Raw genomic sequence first — 25416 nt, 5'->3', positions numbered from 1 at the left:
GCTCCAGCGGTCCAGCCGCGACCGCTGCAGGAGGGGGTGGGGCGCGGCGGGGGGGGCGGGGCTCACCCGCGGTGGCCCCGCCCCGCGCCGCCGCCGCCGCCCGCAGCCGCCGCGGCCCCACGCCCGCCCGCGCGCGCCGGGGGAGGATGGCGGCGGCCCGGGGCGCCGCCGCCCGCCGCGGGGCGCTGCTGCTGCTGCTCGCCGCCCTCGGGTCCTGCCGCCCGCGCCTCGCCCGTGCCGGTGAGTGCGTCTCCGTTTCCACCCGTGCCCGGGTCCCTCCGTGTCCGTGTGTCGTAGCCCCCCCGTGTCGGTGTGTCCTCCCTCCCCCGCGGAGGACCGCGGATGCTCGTGTCCCCTTCCCAAGGGACCCGCGTGGCCCCTCCCACGGCGGACCCGGTGCGGTTGTCGTCTCCCCCCCACCCCCACGAGGGCTCAGTATCCGTGGGTGCTCGGGCTCCCCGGCCCCCTCAGAGGGGGTAGCGGGTCCCTCCGCGCAACGCGGCTCCCGTGGCCCCCACCCCACCCAGCGTCCGGGTGGTCCGGGAAGCTGCCGTGGGTTAGGGGCCGCTCAGCATCCTTCCCCCAGGCAGTGTGGTCCACGCACCCCCAAGGCCTGAAAGACCGCGGCCCGTGGCCTCCCCTCCCACGCAGCCCCACACGGTTTCTCCCACCCCAGCCGGCTCCCAGCCAGGCCCCGCCGCGCTCCCCGGGGACGGGCACGGCCGCGCCACCGCCCTCCTGCCCGCTGCTGCAGGCAGGGGTCCTGGCAGCGGGTGGCAGCGGCGCGGGGCTGGTCCCCGGCAGCGCTTTGGGTGGCAGGAGGTACCCGCGGATATGGGGCCTGATCCTGGAGCGGGGAGAGAGCATCGACTTCTGGGAGCGTCCCTACGCTGCAGCCCTGGTGAAGTACCTTTACTGGGGGAAAAAAATTAAAAACAAAATAAAAAACCGGCAAAACAAACAAAAACTCAAATAAAGCTGCTGTGGTGACTGAGCCATCTTAGGGAGCCGCCGGGCGGCTGCGTCAGGCCGGGCAGGGCGAAGGCAGCGGCGGGGCCCAGAGCGCCCGTTTGCCCACCTGCCTGGCGTCACTCCCTCCCGGGGAGCCGCAGCAGCATCGCCGGCCCGTGGGGCTGAATCCCTGATGGAGGCGTTTCCCCTCTCTCCCGGGGCAGAAAAAATGCGTGGCTTTCGTTTCCCTCCCAGCAGCATTGCCTTCGGCCTTCTTTCTGTTTTCTTAAGAGTTGTTTGGAGGGGTTTAGGGTTTGGTTTTGGTTTGGTGTTTTTTAGTTTTGTGGTCTAGGTTAGTGCCTTTCCTCTCCCGGCGGGTCTGGCCTTGAACGTGCGCTGTATCCCCTCGCTCTGTTCCCAGTGCTGGAGTGCGTGGGGCTGCCATGAGCATAAAACATCCCCCCTCCGAAAAGCCCAACCAGCCCTGAGTGTTCCTGCCAGCGGGGAAGCCCGGGGGTTGCCCGCTGCTGCCCGCCACTGCCCGCGCCAGGGGCTGCTCCGGCAGGGAGGGGGGTGTCCCTGCCTGCGGGACGTTGTGTCTCTGGGCAGGTGCTTTCCGCCTCGCTGGCCGCAGGAGCCGGGAAGCGCCTCCTCGTTCCCAGCATTGTTTGCGGATCCGATATTGCTCTCCCTGCTCTGGCTCGCCGGAGGGGCGGATGCGGGGCAGCGGCCTGCCGTGAGCCGGGGACGGTGAGGCCTCGCTGTGCTCTCGCCTGCTCTGTGGGAGGGCGAGATGGTGCAATATATTTTTTAAATCTCCCAGAGGTTCAAAACATCTGTCTCTTTCCATGCTGGGGAGCGGGAGATGGAGGTGGGGATGCTCTTGCGCTTTCCCTCTTCCCGTGTGTCGAGGCCAGGGTGGCCCAGCCGGGGGTACTGGTGGTGCAGGCGGTGATGGGAGGAACGAGCCCCGGGTGGTTATGATGCAGCCACCGGTGATCCGGCATAATCTCCACTGCCTCCGAATTTAAGGGGCTGGGGGGTGATAAGCTGGCCTGGCAGTGCTGCCGAGGGGGAACGGCTCAGCCTCTTTCCCCCAAGTGGAGGCTGGGGACGGTTTCTTTGCGCTGTTTCCAATTGCGTCGTTGTACCACCTGGAAATGCCGGCGGCAGCATCCCGCTGCCGGAAGGTCGGGTTTGTGCAGCACATGGCAGCGGGGAACTCCGGGCTGGCTTCTCCTGGGGATGGCTGGGGCGCCTGGAGGAGCATCCCTGGGGTGCTGGGCAGGCAAAGGAGTCACTGTCCTGTCCCCGCAGCCTTCCTCCCCCAGCACAGCAGGGCGGGGGAAGCATTGGCCGTTTCTTCCCATTTTTTAATTTCCCTTCCTTGGCGGATGGGGCTTGTCTTGGCTTTCTCTGGGGATGGCTGCGAGGTGGAGGAGGCAGGGCCAGGGACAGCTCCCGCTCTGTGGCGTGCCGGGGGAGCTGGCGAGAGCCAGGGGAGAAGGTCCCACACCACCATACCCTCGTCCTCCTGCGCTTGTGGCTTCAGCAAAGCTTCTTCAAATGGGGGCCGGCGTGTCTTCCTCCCCACATTCATCTGCCGGTGCTGCAACTCAGAGGCCCCTGCAATAGATGCCATCCCCTGGGACACAGCCGGCACATGGCACAGTGACATCCTTGTCTTGCCAAGGGCCTGATCCAAGCTGGAGGAAGGGCAGCAGCTGGCTTTGGAAGTGGTTGGTGCTCCTTAGCTGTTTTTTTTCCCCACGTGTCTCTATCCAATACACCCAGCTTCAGGCAGAAACGCTTCCTTCCCTTGCTTTCTGGCTGCATTTCCTGGAGCATTAGTGAGAGTAGGACTTCCTACCCCTTCTTGAGTAATTTAGTTGCCAAATTTCATCTATTATATTATTTTAAACAAAAAAAGATTTTCCAAATGGGATGACAGGCAACAACCTGTTTTTTAATAAGCCTGAAAACCCTGGCCCCAGCGTCGCAGCCAGCACTTTGCACCTGGAGCACCTGGAGAAGCTGTTCAGCAAAAAAACAAGTGGTCCTTTCTAGTCCAAGTGACCCATTTGGCCACGTGTGAACTGCCAGCTCCTTGCTGCCTTTCCTTCTTGTGTGGCTCAGGGATGTGGGTGGGAGCCCAGATGCCGGTGCTGACAGTGGCTGCCCCAGCTCTGCGGTGGTGCAGGAGCTTCTCAAGGAGCCATCCCCTGTGAAGTCCTCACAGCTCAGTCTGTGGTGGAATTGTCCATCTCTTGGCTTTTAATTTGCCTGCTTTGCAATCGCTGTGCTGGGGAGGGAGCCGCGGCAGGGTCGGGGGCAGTGGGCTCTTCCCGGGGATCATCATCCTGAACGCTGAGGCTGGGGCAGCGCCCAGCCCTGCTTGGGAGCATCACAGCGGTGCTGTGCCCGTGGCACTTGCAAGGGACTGGCTGCCCTGCAGAGCCTCCCAGGGCTCTGTTCAGCGGGTGAGCAGCGGGTGGTCTCTGAGCCCCCCAACACCACATGCGTAGGTCTGCAGAAAGCTGGTATTTCCAGCCCCAGCTTTTTCTTGAGACACAGAGAAGGTCATCGGAGTCCCCTTGGTAGCGGTGGCAACGGTGGGCAATGATCCCACTCAGTGGTGTGCAGCCACCCCGTCCCTTCGAGTCCCGCCTGCGGCTGCATGTCGGGGTGTCCTCTGTTGTGCCGGTGCAGACCACGCGTTTCCCACAGGGCAGCTGGGGTGCTACTCCTGGGAGCTGCGTGTTGCTCCCAAGTTTAATTTTCTGTGCAATTTTATTCTTGGAGATAACGTTCCCCGTGCGTTCTCTGGGGGGAGAGACATTTGCTCATCTGGCTCCCACCATAAGAAATGAGCCCTTGTGGGTAGGCGAGGTGTGAGGGAAGCTGGGGACGTGGTGCATGAGCATCCCATGGGGCTCCGTGGGTCGGTACCTGCGCCAGGGACCTGAGCAGGGCTCCGTCTGCAGGCGTGGGGAGGGGGAATGGGTGGAAAGAGGCCCCTCATGTCCGTGATCCCAATTCCCAATGTGGTCAGCACCAAGGAAGAGTTTATGGTTTATGGAAGAGACATGGTGAAAGTCCCTCCTCTCCTTTTGCAGCAGCTTGCTGGGGACCCGCAAACCTGTGTGTGCCCACCCTGTGGGTTCTGGTGTGGGGAGAGCTGGAGCTCAGGGTGGGGAGACCATGGTCCTGTAGCCCAGGAGATGCTGCAGTTATGCTGTGTAGGGTCAGTTTCCCTGTCAGCTGTGGGCACGGGTTTGGGGTCTGCGAGCGGTCTCAAGGTTCTGGAGAGGGACCCTGGCATAGCCCCAGGCCTGCGCTGCCTTGGTGGGGGGATCCTGCAGCCGCCATGGCCCCGCAGAGCCACCCCCTTCCCCAGTGACCCCTCGCTCCCCAGGGGCACCTGGGCCCTTCCCGCAGCGCGCAGGGGAAGATGAGTCCGGGATGTTTGCCTGAAACGGCTCTTCTGGGCCATGGGGGTATTAAGGGAGGTAATCGGCTTAGCTCTGCCGCGCATTTACGGTGGGGCGCTGGGGATGGGAGGGGTATGCGGATGCTGGGGGCAGGAGGGGTGACAGCGTGATAGGGGCACTGGGGACAGGGAGGCTGATGGTGCTGGGGACTAGCGGGGTGGTGCGGGTGTTGGGGATAGGAGGTGTGACAGGGTAGCAGGGGTGCCAGGGACAGGAGGGGTGACAGTGTGGCAAGGGTGACGGGGACAGGAGTCGTCACAGGGTGGCCGGTGTGCTGGGAACAGCGGAGGTACAGGGACACCGGGGACAGGAGGGGCGATAGCATGGTGGGGGTGCTGGGAACAGAAAGGTTGATGGGGGGTGCTGGGGACAAGAGGTGGATGAGGTGATGGGGATGTTGTGGATAGGAGGGTTTATGGGGGTGCCAGGGACAGGAGGGGTGACGGGGTGGCCTCCCCCCAGGCACTGGGGACAGGAGCTTCCATTGGTCCCACCCCTGCATTAATTCCATAAGCACAGTGCCCTGGTTCTTTTGCCCCATGGGGGGCTCTGGGTCTGGTCCCCGACGGGTGCAGTGACTCCTCCAGGCCGGCTGCCCCCCAAAGCCCTGGGGCACAGCCCCAACGCTGCTGCCAGTGCCGGGGCATCTCCCTCCTGTGTCTGGGCTTTAGTGGCCGCCGCTGCCGCGGGGGTGACCAGAGCACCAAATGGCGGAGCAGGCCTGTAATTAGCTGCTTCATGAGCTAACGGTAATTGCAACGGCAAGAAACTGGCCTTTAAGTGCCTGGAGCGCTCTTTGAATTGGAGGAAGGAAACGCAACGGGACCATGTCCTGGTCCCTGCCTCTTCCCGCCCCGGAGCACCGCAGTCTGGCAGCTGCCTGCCCTAACCAGTGCACCCAGTGGCACGTTGCTGGGGTCTCTCCTGCACGGATGGAGATGGACAAAGCCTTTGCAGGAGAGAATTTTGCTCTTTGGGGGGGGACCCATCACTTCAGGCAGGTGACACGAGAGGTGACATGTCAGCTGGCGTGCTGGCGTGGACCCTGACTCGTCGCAGCACAGGGGTCCCCCGGGCTCCTGGCCCCTGTTCCCTTCCTATAGAAGGGAGATGGCGATAGAGGTGGAAGGCAAAAGGTGAAAAAGGCACTGCTCTCGCTGTGCACGCATAGCACCCATGGGTGCTGCCTAGGCTTGGCTCGGGGTCTGCAGAGGAGGACTCTTGGGGATCCCGTGGTTCTCGCGTGCGGGAGGAGCAGCTCTGCCTCAGGGAGCTCATCGTCTCGCATCTGTCAGGGATTATTTCCCAGCCACCCACTAAGCTGGGAGAGAGGGCGGCCCCAGTGAGCTGCCGGGAATGTGACCCATCCTGCGGCCGTAATTCTTGGCTTCCTGGCTGGACAGGTTTCCCTGAGCTGTCTGCCTCCTGCAGGGAATAAAACCCAAAAGAAATCTCTGGGTCTGGCTGTTTTGGCACTGTCTGCAGCCCTTTTCCAGGAGCCCCGGGGTGTTGCAGTCACGAGCATCCCACAGACCCATTTTCTGGGCTCACAGGGTCCCCTCAGTTTCTGGGCTCTCTGCCCCAGTGGGACACAATGTCCCACAGGTCTTTATCGCTGGTGGTGGCTGAGTCAGCATGGGCACAGCCGTGGGCGCAGCCCGAGTGGGGTGGGGTGAGGTGGCCCCTGCTTTTCCGCCTACCTCTCTCCTCCTGCATCTGCCGAGGCGCGGGCTGCCCGCCCAAGGGCTCCCTGCTTGCGAACTGTTGTAAAGCCATAAGGGTCGGCCCCTATAGCCCCCTGGACCTGCTGATGAGTGGCCGTGTCCCCAAACCCCTATCTCAGCGTGACGGGCTGGTGGGAGCGCTGAGGCCAGTGCCAGGCGTGGGGTGGATGGTGCGGGCAGGATGGATGGACTCCCCACTGCAAGCAAAGCCGCCTTGTGCTGCTGCCGCCGCCTCTGAGCTGCCCGAGGGTGTTTAATCATCAAAATCGTGCTGGTGCATCTTTACCAAAGGCTGCAAAATGTCTCCCAGTGGCGTGGGACGGCAGCGAGGTGTGGGAAGGCTTTGGCTTTGCCAAAGAGCATCTGGCCCCAGTGGGCGCAACGGTGCTTCGCCGGGGAGCTGCCGCTCCGGGGTTTTATTTCCAGCCCAGCAGTGGGAGCGTGCAGGAGCGTGCGGCTGCTCACAGGTGGCCAAGCTGTGCCGGGGAGACCGTGCCGGCCTCTGGCCTGGCAGATCCTTGGGTGCGCGGCTGGGGGAGGTGGGCTTGCGTCTCTCACCTCCCCGCCAGCAGCGGTGGGTCAGCAGAGAGAGCTCAGCAGTGGCCGTGGCTCTGCTCTGCCACCGCTCACTGGGCAGGCGGGCACCCTGGCAGACCGGGCTCTGTGGGTGCTGCCCTGCTGATCAGTCGTTGCCCCATCAGTGCCAGGAGGAGAGAGCTGGTCCCTCCCTGGAGGCTGTTCAGGGCTTCAGGTGGGTCTGTGCTCGGAGCAGAGCTGTAAACCCCCCTGCACAGCAGGGCGCAGCCCCGGTGTGGGCACAGCAGTGGTGCCAGGGCTGGCCATCCTCTGCGATGCCCGCACAGCAAGGGTCCAGCACTGCGCTGCGCTGCCCATCGGGGTGTCCCAGAGCACCGTGGGAGTGCGAGGAGGGGTCCCCCTCGCCGGCGGAGCCGCTGCACTGCGCACCTGGCGTTAGTGCACTACTGTGCCTGCGCAGCGCCGGCCCCGCTAACCCGCTTGCGGCGGCGCTCTGCACCATGGCCCTGACCGCCAGCTGCTTCACCCATCGCCCTGTGCCAAACCTTTGAGCCCAGCCAGTAAAAAACGAATTAAAAAAAAAACCACCTCTGCCCCTGCCACAGCGGGCTCTGAGCAGGTTACGAAGCCTGTTGGTATTTGCTTGAGCAAAACCTGATAAACAAGACCGAAAGTGGGTGGTTCAAGCTGCAAAGAACAGTAAGGTGCTTTTTGGCATGGGGTGGCATTGGGGACAGCCTGGGGTCCCTGGTGCACCCCCAGCTGAACCGAGGCCAGCAATGCAGAGCCAGTGGCATGTTTGGGTGGGCAGCACCAGGGAAACAGCATATGGCATCTGGTTTTCCTTTTTTTTTTTTTTTTTTCATTATTTCTTCTTTTTCTGAATACCTGAAGCAAAGCACTTGTGGCTGGAGACGACCCTGGCACTGCAGGATCACGCTGGCATGGCAGGAGATGCAGTGTGTCACCCCCCCGGAGGTGGCCCAGCCTGTGTGGGGCCGGAGCTGCCCTGAGCAGCTGGAAGGGAGCAGCAGCCGGGGCCGGAGCCAGCAGTGTGCAGGGACGGCTGGGCTGGGGGACGAGGAGGGTCTCGTTCAGCTCGGTACCCCCCCTCACCTTTGGCAGGTGGGGGGCCATGTCTTCTGCCACCTCCTGGCTCTGCCCAGTCCCCACTGGGGTCTGGTCCTGCGGTTTGCCAGAGCCATTTCCAATGGCCGGGTACCATCTCCCGTTGCTGCAGCACCCATCAATCCAGCTCCTCTGCCCCGGGTGCGCCAGGCAAGTTGCCAGGGCAGGGAACAGGGTTTTTTCTGGCCAGTTAAGGGGTTTGATTAGCAATGACAAAATCCTGCTCCCTCAGCCTGGCAGAGGGAGGCTGCACAGTTCTCCCCCATTCTCCCAGCCCCAGATCACAGGAGCAGCTTAAGATTTTGGGGTCTACAAGCTGTAGACAGGGTCTGCTCTAAAGCAGGGATGGACTCTGGGGTAACACCGGCAGCTGGGGAGGTGAAGTGTTTGGGGTTGCTGAGGGTTTGGCATCCCCCCAGTTCTGGGGAAGCCTGGCTCAGCCACTCCTGGCCCTCCATTTCCCCCTTGGCATTGAACCTGGAGCGGGACAAGGCTCTGGGAGCCCATTGTGATGGCCTCAGGGCTGCAGCAGGCAGCTGCCCTCGGCATGGCTCCCCTCTCCTCTGCCACACAGCCCCGCTGCTTCACAAGCCCCTGCCTGCCCCACAGTTGCTCCGTCTCTTCCCGGCACTGGGTGCACACTGCACACCGGGGCTCCAGCACAGGCAGCCCTTGCCGCGGCGCCTGCTGGGGCTGGTGGCTCGAAAGCAGCCAGCAATGGCATTTTACCAGGGTGACTGCCCATGGTGGCATTTTCTGTTGCTCCTGGGTGGGGGTGCTGCCGGCAGGACTGTCCCCTTGGTGGGAGTGTGGTGCAGCTGAGATGTTTGCTGTGCAGGCAGGGCAGGCAGGGAGGATGCTGCCAGGGCGTCGTTGTGGGGATAGCCCTGTCCCACAACCCGCGGCGCAGGGTTGCTGGCACTGTCCCTTGGCCATGACATAACCCGCACTGGGGACCGTCCCTGCCTGCGTGCTTTAACAGCTGAGCCAGACCTCAGCGCCTGCCCAGCTGAACCGGGAAAGCTGGAAGCCAGGACACGAGCCTTGGTGGCCTCGGGGACAGGAAGCCCGGTGGCACGTGGCCTTTGCCTGAACAAACCTGCAGAAGCAAAAAGCAAACAAGTGCTTTCAGCTGCAAAGTGCTCTCCGGTGGGCCGCCACGCGCCAGCGGTGCCGCAGGAGGGGGTGGGCGGGGGAGGCCATGCTGCGTGGCCATGCCACGTCCGCCATCCTCAGGAGCAGCGTGATGTGGCCAGCGTCCCCCTGCTCCTGGTGTGCCGGGGTCAGCGTTTGCAGAGCCCCGCTCTGCTACCTCCACGCGCAGGAGGGGTCTCAGTCTGCTGCATTTTCGGGGGCAGCAGCGCGGCGCTGACGCGAGCGGCTGCAGGCAGCGGCTCCTGTGGGGGCTGCCGGAGCAGTGGCAGAGCCGTGCTGGCTGGGGCCGTGGTGCCAGCAGCTGTGCCCGGGGAGGGGGGACCACTCCCGGGGGTACAGCCATGCCTGAAGCCCAGCTCCCCTCCGCCTCCTTTCAGGTGCAAGTCGCAGCCGGGCAAGGGGATGCAGCCGGGTCGGGGAGCCTGGCAGGGCTCAGGGCCGCCAGCACGCTGTCTGTCCCACAGTCAGTGGGTGTCACCCGTGCTCAGTGTGTGCAGTGGGAGCGGTGCCAGGGCTGGGGCACCTGCCTGGGCGACCCCAAACATCCAGCCCGGCTTTTGCTGTGTTACTGTTACTGGTCACCGTCGAGGCGGTGACCGCCCAGCTCACCCCAGGGGCCGTGTCCCTGGGCGTGGGAGGAGTGGAGCTGGGGCATTTGGGTCTCTCAGCCCCCCCAGTCCTGCCTGCTGCTGGACAGGCACTGCCACTGCCCCGGGGAGGCTGCGGGGCCGAGGGAAGCAAGACCTCGGGGGCGGGGGGGGGGGGGGCACACCCACCCGCCTGCCTGCCCGGGGCCGGCTGCAGCCCTTCAGAGCCAGGAGCAATTTGCAGAGCCGGGAGGAGAGCCCCGGACGCTGCCAGCTCACAGCACACGCACTGGGAGTGCAGGCAGGCTGCAGGCAGATCCTACAGCAGGTCCCACGTCACCTGGCCCGAGGAGGAGGAGTGACCTTGGAGTCCAGCTGGCAGGCAACGCAACGCTGCGGGGCCGGGGCTGCCGCCGCTGCCGGCAATCTGCCGTGCTCTTGGCTGTAGTCATCCCTCGGCTGCAGCCATGTGCCAGCGTGTGGAGGCTCAACGTGGGAGCAGAGACCTGCACTCCTGTTCCCCAGGCACCCCAGTATCCCCCCACGCCTGGCGTGGCCCCGTGCCCTGGCTCAGTGACCGTCCCCCACCAGGGGCCGTGTCTTGCTTCTTTGCAGGGCCGGACCCCCGCGGCCCCGGGGCGGGCGTGAGCTCCATGCCCGCTTGTCTGCTGCGGCTGATGCCCAGTGGGCTCTGCCAGCTCGTGCTGCTGGCACCAGGGCCCGGTCAGCCGGGAGGCTGGGCATTGGCGTTGCCAGTGTGTGCAGCGTAAGCACTCGGGCCAGTGCTCAGCACTGATGAATTACCCGCTCATGTGAGCGTTTCTCCATCGGCAGCAGTGACACTGGGGGCAGTTCCTGCTTCCCGGCCACACGGACATCCTCCCTTGGTTTTATTTTTGTTTCTTTTTCACCTCTATGTTTTGGCACGACTGTTGAAAAACTGCTTCACCCAGCAGTGACCGCCAGCAGCTCTGTGCCCTGCCCAGCCATAGCAAGACGCTGCTGGACCCTACGGCATTTGGAGGGGCGCAGCGGGCACCCCCCGTTGCTGCTCACCTCGGGGCCCGCCCTGGGTGCCTGGCATGGCTGGGGGTGTTGTGCTGACGCTTCTCCACCCTGATTTACCTGTCTGGGGGTGTGTACGTGTGTGCACACACCTCGGAGCTGCATGCCAGCGTTTCCTTTTGTGCACAGGGCTGTTCCTGCTCCCACGCGTCCCCGGCTCACGCTCACCTGCTGTTTGTCTTTCCGTGCCGGCTGCGCAGTGTCCTACTTGCCCACTGGCCTTGGCCTCAGCTCCTGCCTGCATTTCTGCCTGAAGGGAGCCACCCTGCCTTCTCCAGCACCGGCAGCTTGTCCCAGCCCAAAGCCCAGCCCCCCAGGGTGGCGGGGGTCGGGGTCAGACGTGCCCCTATGGCTCCTGCGTGCCAGCACACGCAGCGCTAAGTCCCCAGCACCCGGCAGGGCATGGAAGTGCCCATTTCCACCAGCACCGCTGTGGAGCAGCCGCTGGGCTCTGGGGTGGGCTCAGAGAGTGACAAAGCCCCCCAGGAAGCCGCACCCTGCAGGGTGCCCGCACTGCAATATCTGCCTGCTAACCACCAATTGATTGTACGTGGGGAGCTTAATTAGATCAGTGCCCGCCTGCCTTGCTCCTAATCCCAGCCCGTGACAGCTGGGCAAGCACAGCTCGTTCCTCAAACAGAGATAACGACCTTTTATATATTCCAGGCTGGGGTTTATTTAAGTGGTTGCTCGGCGCTGGCTCGGGGCTGCTCCCCACTGCCCCCCCGCTGCCCCGAGGTGGCTTTGAGGGTCCTCCTGGGGTCTCATGGTGCTGGGTGGCTGCAAGTGCCGGGTGACCCACGCCAGGGTGGCTTCCTCCCACCAGTGAACAGCTTTCACCAGCAGCTGTTTTGGGGAGACCTGTTTCCACGGGTCCATGGCACAGGCAGGGGTGTCCAGTGTCCCGCCCAGCGCCTGGTGGGGATGTGGCATGTCCCTAGCCCTGGGGCTGTGCAGTGCCAAAACCTCCTCCTGCCCCTGGGCGGCTGTGTGTTTTGCCTGTTTTGTGATTTTTAAACAAAGTGTCCTTGAGTGCGAGCCCGGGACAGGCGAAGCAGGCGGCCGAGTCCAATTTCTGTGCTTAAACGCCCGATTATTTTCCCAGTAAGCATTAATTCTCTCCCAGCCACCTGGCCGAGCCCTGCACCGTCCCCAGCGAGCAGACCTGGCTCCTGTGAGCACAGGGGTCTGTGCCCCCCACCCCGAGTGATTCGCCTCCAGGCTGCTGTACCCGGCATGGGGTTCAGCCAACCCTAATTGCCACCCTAATTGCAGCTGCTGAAAAAACCCTGCCCGCAGGAGAAACCACTGCAGCAAAGGCAGCCCTGCCCTTCTTCGGCACTGTCAACCAGAGGGTGAGGAACGCGATGCCCCATGGGGTGCAGTGGGGAGGGGTCCGGGCACAGTCTGGGGGCTGTTGGTACTGGTTGCACCCTCTGATGAGCAGTTTCATGGTGAAATAGGGCTGTGCAAAGGGGAATTTGTTGTGAGTGGCGTGCTGCTCGGCATCCCGCGTGGTTGCTTTGGGGTGGCATCCTGCTCGGCACCTGTGCCCTTGCTGGGGGAGCAGAGCTGCCGTGGTGGCCCTGCAGCTTCGCGTCCTGGCCATGCTGCGCTGGGACTCTCCATGGTGCCACGCCTGGGCACGGCAGCGGCTGCCCCCCTCACCCACGGTGTGCTGCAGGGGTGGGGGTGCTCGGGAAAGCCCCCAAAGTTGGGGTGCCCCTTCTTGTGGGGTGCTCAGTGCCGTGCTGCGCTGGGGCTGTCCCCGGTGCTGCCATCCCCCAGGGCGCAGGGACGGGCAGACGGTGGGCGCTTTGCCCGTGGCGTCAGCGTGGGCGGGCGAGGGCTGACAGGGATGGCTCAGGGAGCGTGGGACGGTGCTGGGAGCCGGCTCCTGCCGTGACTCACCACCGGGCTGGGGGTGGCCAGGCCTGGCCCTGCTCCCGGTGAGGGCCTTTCGGCAGTGCTCTCCTGCCTGCTGCTGCCTGCGGGAAAGGTGTGGGCATGGCCATGCGCGGCAAAGTGAGAGCAGGGCTAGGACAGCTATGTGCTGCACCCCCATCCAGCTGTGCACGCCCCCACATCCAGCTGTGCCCAGCCCAGGACACCGGTGCACTGAGTGGTACCTGGCTCTGCACTGCTCGTGAGGGAGGGATGCCTGTGCTCGTGCCATGGCAGTGCCAGCAGTGTCACCGTCCCCGGCAGTGGCTCCTGCTGCTGTCACTGTCCTGGCTGGTCACGAGTCTTCTCTCCATCTCTGCGCATGGTTTGCCACCATCACCCAAACTCAGGACTCGACCTTGCGTAGGACCTAGGGACCTTGTGTCCCCCCAGGAGGTCCCACTGGCTTAAGCCAGGCTGGGGGTGGATCGGCGCTGCTCCTGGCTGTGGCAGGCTGCCACAGCATCACGAGTATGTTGGTCCGGATGAGGTTAGAGCGTGGAGGGCTCGTGCCTGTCCCCAGGTACCGGAGCGGTCCCCAGGTCTGACATGGAAATGAGATGCCCCGTAAAGCCACAAGGGCTGTTTGGGCCATGGTGCATTGCTGGGGGAGGGCTGCGTCCTCCCCTGATGCAGTGTCCAAGGGATGGAAACCAAAGCTGCTGCTGCCTGCGATGACCTGTCACAGCCCTGCTGAGGCTTTGCAGGGGGGTTGATTTGCAGTTTGTTGGGGGTTTTTTTGGCAGCTACCACACAGCATCAGTTTGTGTTGGTTGGATTTCAGCTGCCAGCCTGCTCGGCCACTGCCTGCTGGAGGCTCTCGTCGCTGCCAGCTCTGTGGGACTCAGGGTGTCCTGCAGTGCCTGGGGCTTGGGGCATCCCATGGGATGGTGACACACTGGGGCTCGTGGTGTCCTGTGGGTGGCAGCACCCTGGGACTTGGGGTATCTTAGGGGACGGCGGCACCCTGGGGCTTGGGTTCCTGTGCAGGAGGACAGGCACTGCTTGCTCTTCCCTGCAGGCAGCAAAACAGCCTTGTGCAGGTCATAAAATCATAAAATACCTCAAGTTGGAAGGGACCCGTAAGGATCATCGAGGCCAACTCTCAGGTCATTAGAGCCCATGCTTAATTGCAGTTAGTAATGGCTTTGTGAAGGCAAAGGGGGGCTGGGGGGCAGCTCCAGAGAAGCGTGTCCACACCCATTAACTGCAGTGGGACCTGCCCTCCACAGGTCTTGTCCTCCTGACCGGTTTTCTCCTGTCCCTGCAGCAGCGTCGTGTCCCCGGAGCCTGGACTGTGCCCTGCAGCGCCGGGAGTTCTGCCCGCCGGGGTCGGGCGCCTGCGGCCCCTGCCTGCCCCCCTTCCAGGAGGACGACCGCGGGCGATGTGTCCAGAAGCAGCTCTCACCCAGCGGTAGGTGCACCCTTCTGCAGCTCCCCACCCTGCCAACCCGCCCTGCACCCTGCCCTGTCCCCCATTCGTCGGGACAGCCCCCCGCCCCAGCAGCAGCCCTGCTCCCCATCCTCTGGCTTCTTCTCTCCACGGCAGCTGTATCTGTGGGAATGGCAGCTCTGCTCTCTCTCACCCCCAGCCTCAGCTCACCGCAGTTGTGGGGTGGTTTTGGGGATGGTGGGGAGCACACGGACCCCACCCTCTCCTTGTGCATCCTCCTGCGCCATGTCGGTGACCGCGTGTGCCGCTGGGCCCTGCCAGCATGCAGGGGTGCCGGAGCCCGGGGCCTGGGTGGCTGCCGGGGTGCTCCCGGGTCTGCTTGGCTGCTCTGGGAGAGACAGGCAGAGCATCCCCAGGGAGCAGCAGCCCATGGTCACCTGTGCCACCCTGCACAGGGTTCTCCCACCCGCTGCTGCGGTACATGGAGGGTGCACAGCCGGTGCCGGGGGCCAGGCATGGGTGTTTTTTAGGGTGCTCTCAACTCTTCACGCAGTTTGGAAAGCTGTAGGCAGACCTGTTTCTGTGCCCCCCCGTGTGGTTTTTCTTGCAGATTCAACAAGCAGGCGACCTTAAGACTGTAATTACAGCTCCACCCAATTATTTTTGTTTTAACTAAAGTGGAGTGGCCTCTGTGTGTGGAGAAGGAGCCAGGACCCAGCCGTGCCCTGGCACGCTGGGGCTTTCACTGGGGTTTTCACTGGACTGCCTGGGTGTGGGGTAGGGGTTCTGGAGCACCTCCGAACCGCCTCTGTGCCTGCTGCAAAGGGCAGCAACCAGCATCTTCCTCCGGCCCGCCCTTCTCTGCCTGCTTTTCGCTCGTGATGCCCCCAAACCCCTCTTGCTAAGGGGGGGCTGTTTTTTCACCAGCAGGCAGCGCCCATGGTTCCTCCTGGCGCCCGACTCCTGCCCGTGGCAGGCACCCCGCAGCGTTGCCTGGCCCCGGTGCGGGGCTGAGCTGGTGCTCGCCCGGCGGCATCCCGGCCGGCACAGCGGCAGCCGCCGCCGCAGCCGCTCGCCCCCGCTCCAAGGCCTGGGGAGCTCACAAAAACACGCGGGGTGGCTCGTCCCACGCCAGGCGGTTCCGGCCGGGAGGACAAGCACTGGCCTGCTGGGCCGTGGCAGGCCCCGGAGAGGCAGCTCCCGCCGCGCCTGAGCTGCTGTCTGCGTGGAGGAGTCCTCTGAGTTTTTGGGGGAGTTGCTTTGTGTTCTGCTTCCCATGTCTTGGGCACGTTCGGGGTCCCGCTGGGGTGCAGCCGGCACTGCCCTTTGCCCCCGGCTCAGCCTCAGCCCATGCTTTGCAGCGGGTGGGCACACGGGGGATGGCAGAGCCCATCGTGCCCTTCGTGTCATCAGCCTCCTGGCAGGAGGATCACCCCTTAAATCAGAGGGTTAAGTCCCCAAAGCGGGGCCCTGGCTCTGCACAGCCCTTGGACTGTCGGGCAGAGGGACTGGGCTGCACTGAGATGGGGGCAGTGCTGGAGCAGGACCAGAAGGTGCACAGGGATGGGATCCAGGCTTGGCATTTGGCAGTGAGCAGCGGTCCAACGGGCAGATGTCCCCTGCCACGAGCTCCACATCCATGATACCGAATGGCTTTAGCAGTTGTTTGTGGTTTATTTCTTAATGTGAAGTCTTGGGAGCAAATTCCCCTCTCAGAAGGGCTGCACATGCGCCGGCATCTCCATAGCAACCCCGCTCCGTGCCTGCTTCAGCAGGGAGATGTGGCCACGGTAGCATCCTCTCCTGGCTTCTCTGGGACCGTGGTAGTATCTTCTCCCAGCTTTGGCAGGGAGATGTGGGACCACAGTAGCCTCTTCTCCCAGCTTCTCTGGGACCATGTTAGCATCGTCTCCCAGCTTTGGCAAGGAGATGCAGGACCGCAGTAGCATCCTCTGAGGTGCTGGGAGGATGCCGGGAGGATGGAGACCATCCCAGGATCTCCCCCAGCACTGTCCTGTTGTCTCAAGCAATGCCACCACCTTCTGGCATTAAAAGTGTCAGTACAGGGGGGAAAAAAGGGGATTCCCCTCCCAAATCCTTTATTTTAGCATGCGGGGGGAGCAGTAGCATCCTGAGGATGCCCAGCTCCTTTTGGCAGGGAGGCACTGATATGTTTTTCCATCCTGCCTGTACCTTGGTCTGGCAGCAGCACCGGAGGAGCCTGCGAAGATCCAGAGGGGCTGCAATAGCTGCATTTGGGGGAGGATGCAATGCAAACGGGGGGGCTGCTGTGGCTCAATGATGCCTAACCCTTTAAAGGGGCTGCCCACGCAGAGCAGAGTGGAGCTGAGCTGCGTGGGCAGCCCCTTTAAAGGGTTAGGCATCACTGAGCCGCTTGCGACTGCCAGTGACGCTGCTCCCAGGATCCCAGCTGCTGCCGTGCTCGCTGCCACGCCATCCCCACGATTGGTTGCGGCTCCTGGCAGGATCGTGGGCAGGAGCTGGGTTTCCTCTCCTCCAGCGTACCCGTGCAGGCAGGCAGGCACCAAGGGCAGCATTTTGGGGCAAGAAGTGGCATTTTGGGGTCTCAGGAGGGCGATGCACATGAGCGGTGTGTTCCTGCCACTGGTGACAGCGTGTGTGGGTGTCTCAGCGTACCCGGCGCAGCATCAGCACGGAGGTGAGACAGGATGCGCGGGACCTCATGACATGGTGCATCCCGCAGCCGCCTCGGCTGGCTGGGCAGCCGGCTGCCTGCACCTCACCACTGCTGCCTGCGCAGGGGTCTGAGCCCCGAAACACTGCCAGCCACCACGGTGCTGCGTGCCGTTTGAATGTGCCACGGTGGGTTTGCATGATGTGGTTTGGGCTGGTGGGTCCTCTCCCTGCTTCCGCTTGACCCCATCAGCATGGAGCCAGGGCTGAGCCCCACCGGGCTGCGGGAGGTGCTTTGGGAAGAGGGAGAAAAGGGAATCCCGGCTTGTGGATCTGGGGATTCCCCCTTCCCGCTTGCAGTGCTGCCAGCTACCAGGAAGGCATCAGCCATCCTGGGCAGGAGTATAGAAGTAAGTGGATTTGTAGGAATTTTGTGCCCTCCTGTGGAGACTGTCAACATCAGGTTTCTTCCACCCGGGACAGAAGCCACACATGTGCCTTCTTGCTCCCTGCTGTCCCCAAACCCGTCAGTAACCGGTGAGACCCTGTGTGGATCCCAGCGCTGAGCCCTGGGGAGGGGAAGGCCCCAAGGAGGGCCCGGGGGGGAGGGCGGCTGGGCTGGGATGCTGTGTGCCAGCCTGGCCGTGCCCTCCCCGCTGCAGGCAGGTGGTGGGACCTACCATGAGAGGGCACCCGTGCCCTGTCAAGCCCAGCGCGCTCCCTGCGCACTCCCTGCGCGCTCCCTGCGCGCCCTGTGCCTGCCCAGCATGCCCGGCTCGCTGCAGCAGGGCTGGGGGTGCCTCTGGGAGCCCCCCATCTCTGATCCTCTTGCAGCAGGAGCCAGGCCCTGGGGCAGCCGGGCAGGGATCGGGGGTCAGCCCCAGCCCCCTGGGGAGCGGCCGCTGGTGCCAGGCTGCGGCTGCCCCGCTGGGCTTGTGGAGTGGCAGATGTGGCATCACTGGGGGAAATCTGAGCTGCCGAACAAAACAGGGGTGCGGGGATTTTTAGCCGCTGAAAGGGAACTTGGCAATAAAGCTGGTTAGTGCAGGTGAGTGGCACGGCACGGCACTGCTGGCGACACTGGAAACCACAAACAGCACTTGCCCTGGCTTCCCTTGTGCCGCTGCGCGTGGCGGGAGGCTCAGAGTGACCTGGGAGCTGCTCTTGCTGTTTTTCCAGCTTTTTTTTCCTTTTCCATCCACACCACATTCACTCTCCTGCATCTGCCCAAGGCCGAGGGGTGTCGGGGCAGGGCTGGGCCGTGCGCCCCTGGCTCCCCCAGGCCTGATGTGACACACAGGCCTGGGCAGGGCTGTCCCCCGGGTCCCCTGGGAACGGGCACAGGCCTTTTCCTGAGTGCAGTGGGGAGCTGGTGTCCCCGGCTGTCCCCTCCCCTGCACAGGGCTGTCCCCATGGGGCACAGGGCTGGCACGCCCGGTCCCCTGCCAGCTCCCCTGCCCGTCAAGAGAGCCTGGTCCTGTGCTGGCACCTCGGCACCATGGTACTCGCGCATCGGGCACAGCGCCAGTGGCACAGCCCCAAACCTGGCACTGTGTGGCCGTGGCACTGCTTTGCAAACTGCCTGGGGGTGGAAGTAATGGGGTGCAAAAAGATGGGGAAACCCAGGGTGTATGGGGTGCGTGCGGCACTCTGGCTCCTGCCAAGGATGGGAGGCTGGGGGGCTCGGGGGAGCCAGGAGACACGAGGGGCCAGGGATGGTGACTCTTCATGTACTTGTTTAAAGCAAGTGTCTCCTCCTTTTAAACTGGTTTTTGGTTTACGTGGCTCTGAGTCGCAGGTGGCTGAGGGGCCTTTGTGCCCAGCTCTGGAGGGAATTGGGGTTTATTTCCAAACATTGTGAGCGAGGACAGATTCCAGAGGAGCTGTAATTGCTATAACAGTGAATTATCCAGGAACTGAGCTGTTGGTACCACCTCACCTTTGTATGTCTTGATTTTACACTCCAGGGCTTCCTGCTGGGGACAGCCCGAGTACAGCAGCGCAGAGGCAGAGGGAGCAGGGGTGGGGACAGGGGTGTCTCCTGCCTTTGAAGTGGAGTTTAATCCTGTTAAAAGCAGAGCAGTGAGCAGCGGAGCCTGACTCTGCTCAGCGAGCCTGAGGTCAGCAGCCCCACTCCTGCTCTGCGCTGTCACCCCATGGGTGGGCACCCCATGCCCCATGCTGCAGGGGCACCTAGCCCTTTGTGGGTCCCTGGCATGCGTTGTGCTAGGGCATGGGCTGGGGCAGCCACCCGTGAAACGCCCAGCCAGCCCCTGGGGATACCTGAGGGACCTCACTGCATGGGGCACCCCAACACCCTCCCCAAAGGGGCCTCATCCTGCTGGGTGCAGGGCAGAACCTGGCCCCTCAGCTGGAGCAAGGGTTCCTACCAGCTCCTGGACAGCCCCAGACGAGCCCCATTACAGCCCCCTGGGCCATACAGGACAATTTGGGGTGAAAAAACAGCATTCATGTATCCCTTGCCTGCTCTTGAAATGGCCCCACTGCCCACAGCAGGTCTGCGATTTGCCGTGCCAGAGCTGCCTCTGGCACCTGCAGCAGTGGGGCGGCTGTGGGATGTTCCTCCTGGTCTAGGTCGCGTCCCTCCTCGCTCAGGGACGTCGTATGGCCCCAGGTGCGGGGACACGGGGCAGCTCCTGCGCGGGGGGTGCTGGCAGCCTGCCTGCTCCCGCGGGGCTCTGCAGGACCCACTGGCTCTGCCACAGGGGAGGGCTGCGGCTGCTGTTGCTCCTGCGGCCTCCGATGTTTCTGAGGTGAAAAGCATTCCAAAAGCGGCAAGGTCTCATGCAGATCCCGGGTCTCAGGTTTGGGGCCACCACTGTGCCAGAGGGCTGCATCCGAGTGGGGCTGGACTCCAAACCGCCTGCATTTGCTCGTGTGGGATCCTGGGGGGATGCTGGGTCCGGCCCTGGGGCTCAGCATGCAGACGCATCCTGGGGTGCCCGTCCCACGCCCGCTCTCTCCCGGCACAGGGCGGACATCCATTCCCAGCTTGGAGGAAGAAATCGATTTTCTGGCAGACATGCTGGCCAGGCAAGAGACTCCTCGCCCCCACCCACTGCGGGACGGCAAGTCCAGGAGTAAGTGCCTGCTCCCCCCCTCCCACCTCTCTCTGCAGTGGTACTGGGGACCCTGCAGCAGCCAGACCCTGTACCCCAGGCTGGTTTGCCCTCCAGAGCTGTCTGGGTGCTGCTCTGCTCATGGCTTTACCTTCTCCTGCAGCCACGCTGGTCCCTGCCATCGGCAGACAGCGTGTGGCCAGTGGGCTGAGAGAGGGGCGTCTGCAGCGGGGTCCTGCCGGCAGCAAGGCAGCCACCACTCTCCCCACCTCCACCACAGCCATGGTCCAGAAGTACCCAGTGGAGGCATCCCCCATCCCTTCAAATGACGACGTGGTGCTCGGTGAGACCCTGGGGACAGGCAGCTCGTGGGAGGGGGTTTCACATCCTGGCTGGGGAAGCGTGGGTTGGTGGCACCATGCCACCAGTCTCACCCACTGTCCCTCTGTGTCCCCATCCACCTCTGCAGGGCTGATTGTGGTGTGCACGGTGGCCGGGATCTCGGCACTGATCGTGGCTGCGGTCTGCTGGTGCAGGTGAGCCAGGGGTTGCTGGTGCCAGCCAGTCCCTCAGCATCCTTCTGCCCTTGGGAGCCTGTTCCTGTGCTTCCCAGGCACTTGGAGGAGAGGCAACAGCTGCCCTTGCCAGTCCACCTGCAGATGTGCCGTGTCCAACAGGGTACGGCGTCTGCCGGTCAGGGCTGGAGGACAGCGGTGGGACAGCCTCACGCCAGGCACAGGCTCCTGGGTGCGGGTGGCACCTGTTTTGGGCATCGTTGTGGCACTGGGTACTGACACCACAGACATGTCAGTGCCTTGTGTTCAGGCACTGGCGGGATGAGGTGGCTGTGCCTGGGGTGCCACCCATTGTGGGTGCCATCACAGGGAACAGGGATGTGGGTGGGAGGGCTGAGCCACCCCCGGAGGTCGCTGGCTCCCATATGGGGTCATCCACTCCGGTGGCTCGTGCCAACCACTCTCTTCTCCCCTGGCAGGTTGCAGAAGGAGGTCAGGCTGGCGCAGAAGGTGGACTACTCGGCACAGCGAGCGGCCAGCCCCCTGTCCTACGACAAGATCTCGGTAAGGCGCCCGCGTCCCTCCTTGCAGGGTGTTTGGCACTGGGGCCAGGCCTGTGCTCTGCTTGAGGGGCTCCTGACACGGGTGGGGGGCACCTGCCAGCCAGGCCGGGGGTTTCCGGAGCCCAGCCTCCACGGCCATCCTTGCTCTCTCCACAGCCTGGGGACAAGACGCTGGCTCAGAGCGCCCAGATGTACCACTACCAGCACCAAAAGCAGCAGATGCTCTCCATGGAGAAGTAAGCAGCCCCAGGAGAAGGCAGCAGACCCAGTTGCTGGTCCGTGCCCTGCTGTTAACTGGGGTGCCATTAATCATCCCTCTGGGCTTCACACCCTCTCTGCATTCTCTCCCCCCAGGCATAAAGAGGAGCCCAAACTGCCAGACTCGGCATCCTCCGACGAGGAGAATGAGGACGGAGACTTCACCGTGTACGAGTGCCCTGGGCTGGCTCCGGTACGGTGGGCACAGGGCAGCTGGGAGGGACACTGTGTGTGCGGGGCTGGACCCAACACATGCCTGGGATGTGCCATTCCTTGCAAGGAGCCTTTTAAACACGTCCTTCATCAAACCCTGAGATGGTCCAACCCCTCTGCTTCCCCCATGTGCCCTGGCCAAGTCCCACTGGAGCCCTCCAGTGGGCAGGAGCAGGCGCCGTGGCATGGGTGGCCCCGGTACGGGGCTTGTCCCCGGGCAGCCCTGCCCCGTGGCCCCGGGAGCGGAGAGCCAGAGCAGCCCTTGGCAGACACAACCTGCCGTCCCTGCGGTGCCAGGGATGTGGTCACCTCGGGCTCTGGGGTATTGGGACCGGGGAGCTTGTCCTGGTGCCTCCCCAGTGCCTGGACTGGGACCTATGACCCCCTCAAAGCCAGGGGGGACTTTCCCGGCTAGCAGGGGACCCCGGGGAAGGGCAGCTCCTAACAGTCCTGGGTACAAAGAGCACAAAGAGACCCGAAAGGAGCCTTTCACATGGTAATGGCAGCGGAGCCCGGCCATCAGGGCCCAGATTAAGGGTCATCATTAGGTCTTTACAGGCCCATTAAAGGACACTTGATGGCAGGCAGGCAGTCTGGGCAAGGAACCCCATTTCTGCCAGCCAGGGTGGGGCTCCTGTGCTGGAGTCCCCAGCCAGGCTGTAGGGTCCCATGCCATCTGGGACCATGGGTTTTGCACACCATCATCACATCTCAGCATCCCTGGCCACTGCTGGTGGGGAAGTAGCGCCTTTCCAGGGTTGACAGTGGGGTCCTGGTGTGTGTCACCCCATCCCAGACCACGAGAAGCCCCACATCCTCCCTCCTCCTTGCTGGGCTGGGGTTCAGACTCGAACCCCTTGGGACAAGGCGGCTCAACTCCCAGCTGGTTTCTGACCTCCTGCCTTTTCCTTCCCTCCCATCCTGCTCCCTCCGCCGCTGCAGACCGGAGAAATGGAAGTGAGGAACCCGCTGTTTGATGACTCCTCCTTACACCCCTCCAACCCCAAGTCGCACCAGTAACACCCCTCCTCTCCTCCACCCGAGCTCGCTACGAACTATACGCCCTGCGCCGAAGCCCGGTGGGGCGGCCGCGCCAGAGGGGCACCCGCAGCCGGGCGAAGGGGCGCAGACCCTGCTCTGCCAGACTGTTCGACGCCTGCCCAATAAACACCCACTAACAGCTATGGGAGGGGGAGATCGCCCCCATTTCCAGCGTCCTTGTCCTCTTTGCTGCTGTGATCGCGTCCCTGCCTTGCACTTCGCTCACTGCTCTGGGGGACACGCCAGCCCCACGGGGGAGGCGGCTGCTGCCTTAGCACAGAAACTGGGTGGGCCACAACGCTGTTTCTTTGCGTTTGGCTTTGAGGAGGGGGCTGCTGCCCTGGCTATGGCTGGGCTAATGCAACAGCAGCTGAGAAAGGGCGGGAGAGGGTGTCGGAGAGCGGGAGAGGGACCAGGGGTGTCCGGGCACACTGGTGTCTGCAGGGGAGGGCGTCGGGGCTGCCAGCCTGCCCAGAGCCCCTCTGCCAGGGATGGAGACTTTCCCCGGAGCAGGTGGCATCGCTGATGGCTCTGGTGCATGGTCTGCCCCCTCCTCCCCAGCCCGGGCAGCCCCTGGCGGCAGCGTCCCTCTCCAGGAGCCAAGGGCAGGAGCAGGTGCTGGCATCACTCGCAGGATGCACCTTCAGATGCCGCCCTGCGTGGTGGCCGGCCGGGGGCAGAGGCTCTGCCCTGGCCCCTGCACCAGCTCCGTTGCCTTCCAGGGGGGCTGGTCCTCAGAGGCCCAGGGGCACAGACAGTCCCAGTGCCGCTGTGGCCTGGGACCCTGTGCCAGGCTGTGTTGGCAGAGGATTTCCCCACGGCAGCCCTGGGTGCTGACTGGACTCTCACCCTGGGTCTCCATGGGATGAAAGCTCAGAAAAGGCTCAGGGTTTTGGTTTTAAGCCTGTGTGGCCCTGGGGGAGGAAGGAGCAAGATTGGTGGGGGCTCGGGAGGCCTGAAGGGGTAGCCAAGGCATGGTGGCTTTGCTGCGCTGCTTCTGTGCCCCACAGAGCCCACAGCCTTTGCATCATCCCTGCGGAGCCCGGCCAGGCGCTCTCTCCAGGCATCCCTCTGTGGCAGGGAACAGTCTCTGCCGCACCATCCCAGACATCTCCCGGGCTCCAGAGACCTCCTGCACCCCTCCACTGCCTGTGTCTGCATCCAGGCTCGCCAGCCACCACCACCAAGTCCTTGCTCAGAGCCCAGTGCCGTTCCCCAAAGCCCCCTCGGCGCATTGGCCATGACCCCTCCAGCATAAGGCCCAGAACAAGTTTTGGGTTGCTTTACACAGATGTGGCTTCATGTCCAGATCCTGGCTGTGGTGTCTTGCACGGGAGTGGCCTTTTGCACATGCGGGAGCTGTTGCACGCACAGAAGCCATTGCACACTCAGGAGCCGTTGCATGTGCAGGCAGGCACGGGCACGGCAGGCAGCAGCGGCAGAGCCCTGTGCCAGCGAGTGGTGGTGGTGTGGGAATGTCCTTGGTGGGGTCGCTGGCAGAGGCCATCACTGCACAGATCCTTTCCCTGTGCCCTCCTCCCTTACCCATGGGCTCCTGCCCGTCTCCCCGCGCCCCTTGTTGTTGTATGGATTGTAGTTTTAAAAGGAAATTTTATTAAACAATCATGTTTGAGACCCATGCGAGTGTGTGGTGTGGGGCCAGCTGCTCACTGCGGGGCCCTCAGCTTGGTGCTCCTCTTGGGAGCAGAGTGGGATTGGGGGGACAGGGAGGGAGGATGCTGTGGGTCTCCCATCCCAAAACCTTCGCCAGGGAATAGTGAGAGCAGCTGTCCTGTGTACTCCAGCAGCTTGGAGTAGCCTCCAAGCCCTATTCAAGGGTTTTCCCCAACCCAGCAAGAACCGGAGTTTATTTTCTTGCGTCTCAGTATTTGCCAGGAGAGGTTTCCCCAGCGAAGGGCTGGGTGGGAGCTCACGGCTGTGCCTGCCTGCACCCAGCCCTGCAGCACCCACAGCCCACCCGCCCCCATCGCCCCTCGCCCCCAGGGCCGGGGCCAGGCCCTTCACACCTCGGCCGGGCCGGCAGATAAGGGCTATCGTGTCCCCCCATTGTGTGGAGCCTGAGCTGCTCTCCTGGCCCTTTGATCACGCCAGCCCCCCATCAGGCTGATACAATCTCGTCTCCTCCTGGTTTCGGCGGCCTGCAGGGTGGGTGCTGACTCACCGCCAAAGCGCCTGGGCACCATCGGGACGCTTCGCTCAGCCCCGCTCATGGGCAGCCCTGGGGTCTCCAGCTGCAGCCCCGGGTGGGCAGCATGGCACCCCAAACCACCTGGGACCACCCCAAGGCTCACCCATGGGGAAACTCAGCCTTGCACCCCTCCCTCTCCGAGGTCCCCAAATTCATCCTTCCTTTGCTCTCAGAGCCCACCAGTCTCTCAGAGCACCCCCAGGCTTTTTGGGAAGTTCTAGCTTTGAGTAAAACCCGGCTGCTCCTCTCAAGAAGACCCCCTCGCTCTGAGCACCATGGTAGCAGGAGCCCTGCATCCCCTGGGAAGCTGTGTCCCCACGCCATGTCTGGGCACGGAATAATCAGGGTTCTGTGCTGCAGCTATCCCAGGACAGCCTGGGTGGGTGCAGGGCTGGGTGCAGGGCCTGGGCTCAGCCCCAGCCTGTCTGTGCCTCAGTTTCCCCAGCTGTAAAACAGTAGAGAAGACTGGCTGGTGTGGGCAATACCTCAATTACACCACGGGCTCTGTGCTGCAGAGGCCTTTTTAATGAGGGGAACAGATCTGGACCAGGACCATCATCCAGGACTTTCATCTCAGCCAGGTTTGGAAGCACCAACCCTCCATCACACCCAGCCAGGCCAGCAGCCAAGCAAACTGCAGTGCCATGGAGGAGCTTCGGTGTTCCTCCCAGGGACAGGGTTTTTCAAACAGAACCCACTGCCTAACCCTCCTCAGATGGACCTTGGGTGAAGACTGTGGCTGGCCCTGACCCACTGTGTGTAAGGCTGCAGCCCACCAAGGTGTGATTGCCTTAGGCATGAAACTCACAGGGATCCAGCACAGCCCTGACAGCTTCTCCATCACCTGCCACATGAGAGAGGGTGAGCTCACGGTGAATAAAACATCATCTGTGGTCATACACTCTCT

General features: G+C 63.4%; 1 protein-coding gene across 1 annotated transcript; it reads left to right on the top strand.

The window, feature by feature from the left end:
- Positions 1-146: 146 nt before the first annotated feature.
- Positions 147-22279, top strand: NPDC1 (neural proliferation, differentiation and control 1; the record flags this gene model as incomplete). Its single annotated transcript, XM_082009005.1, has 9 exons — positions 147-240; positions 13853-13996; positions 19624-19731; positions 19874-20053; positions 20180-20246; positions 20705-20789; positions 20945-21024; positions 21143-21239; positions 22202-22279. The coding sequence occupies 9 exons, from the start codon at positions 147-149 to the stop codon at positions 22277-22279; spliced, it is 933 nt and encodes a 310-aa protein (XP_081865131.1).
- Positions 22280-25416: the final 3137 nt, after the last annotated feature.

This window comes from Phaethon aethereus (genome assembly GCF_964289735.1).
Source record: "Phaethon aethereus genome assembly, chromosome: 20".
Taxonomy (NCBI): domain Eukaryota; kingdom Metazoa; phylum Chordata; class Aves; order Phaethontiformes; family Phaethontidae; genus Phaethon; species Phaethon aethereus.
The sequence above is the reverse complement of the archived record's forward strand: the minus strand, read 5'-3'. Positions and strand labels throughout refer to the sequence as shown.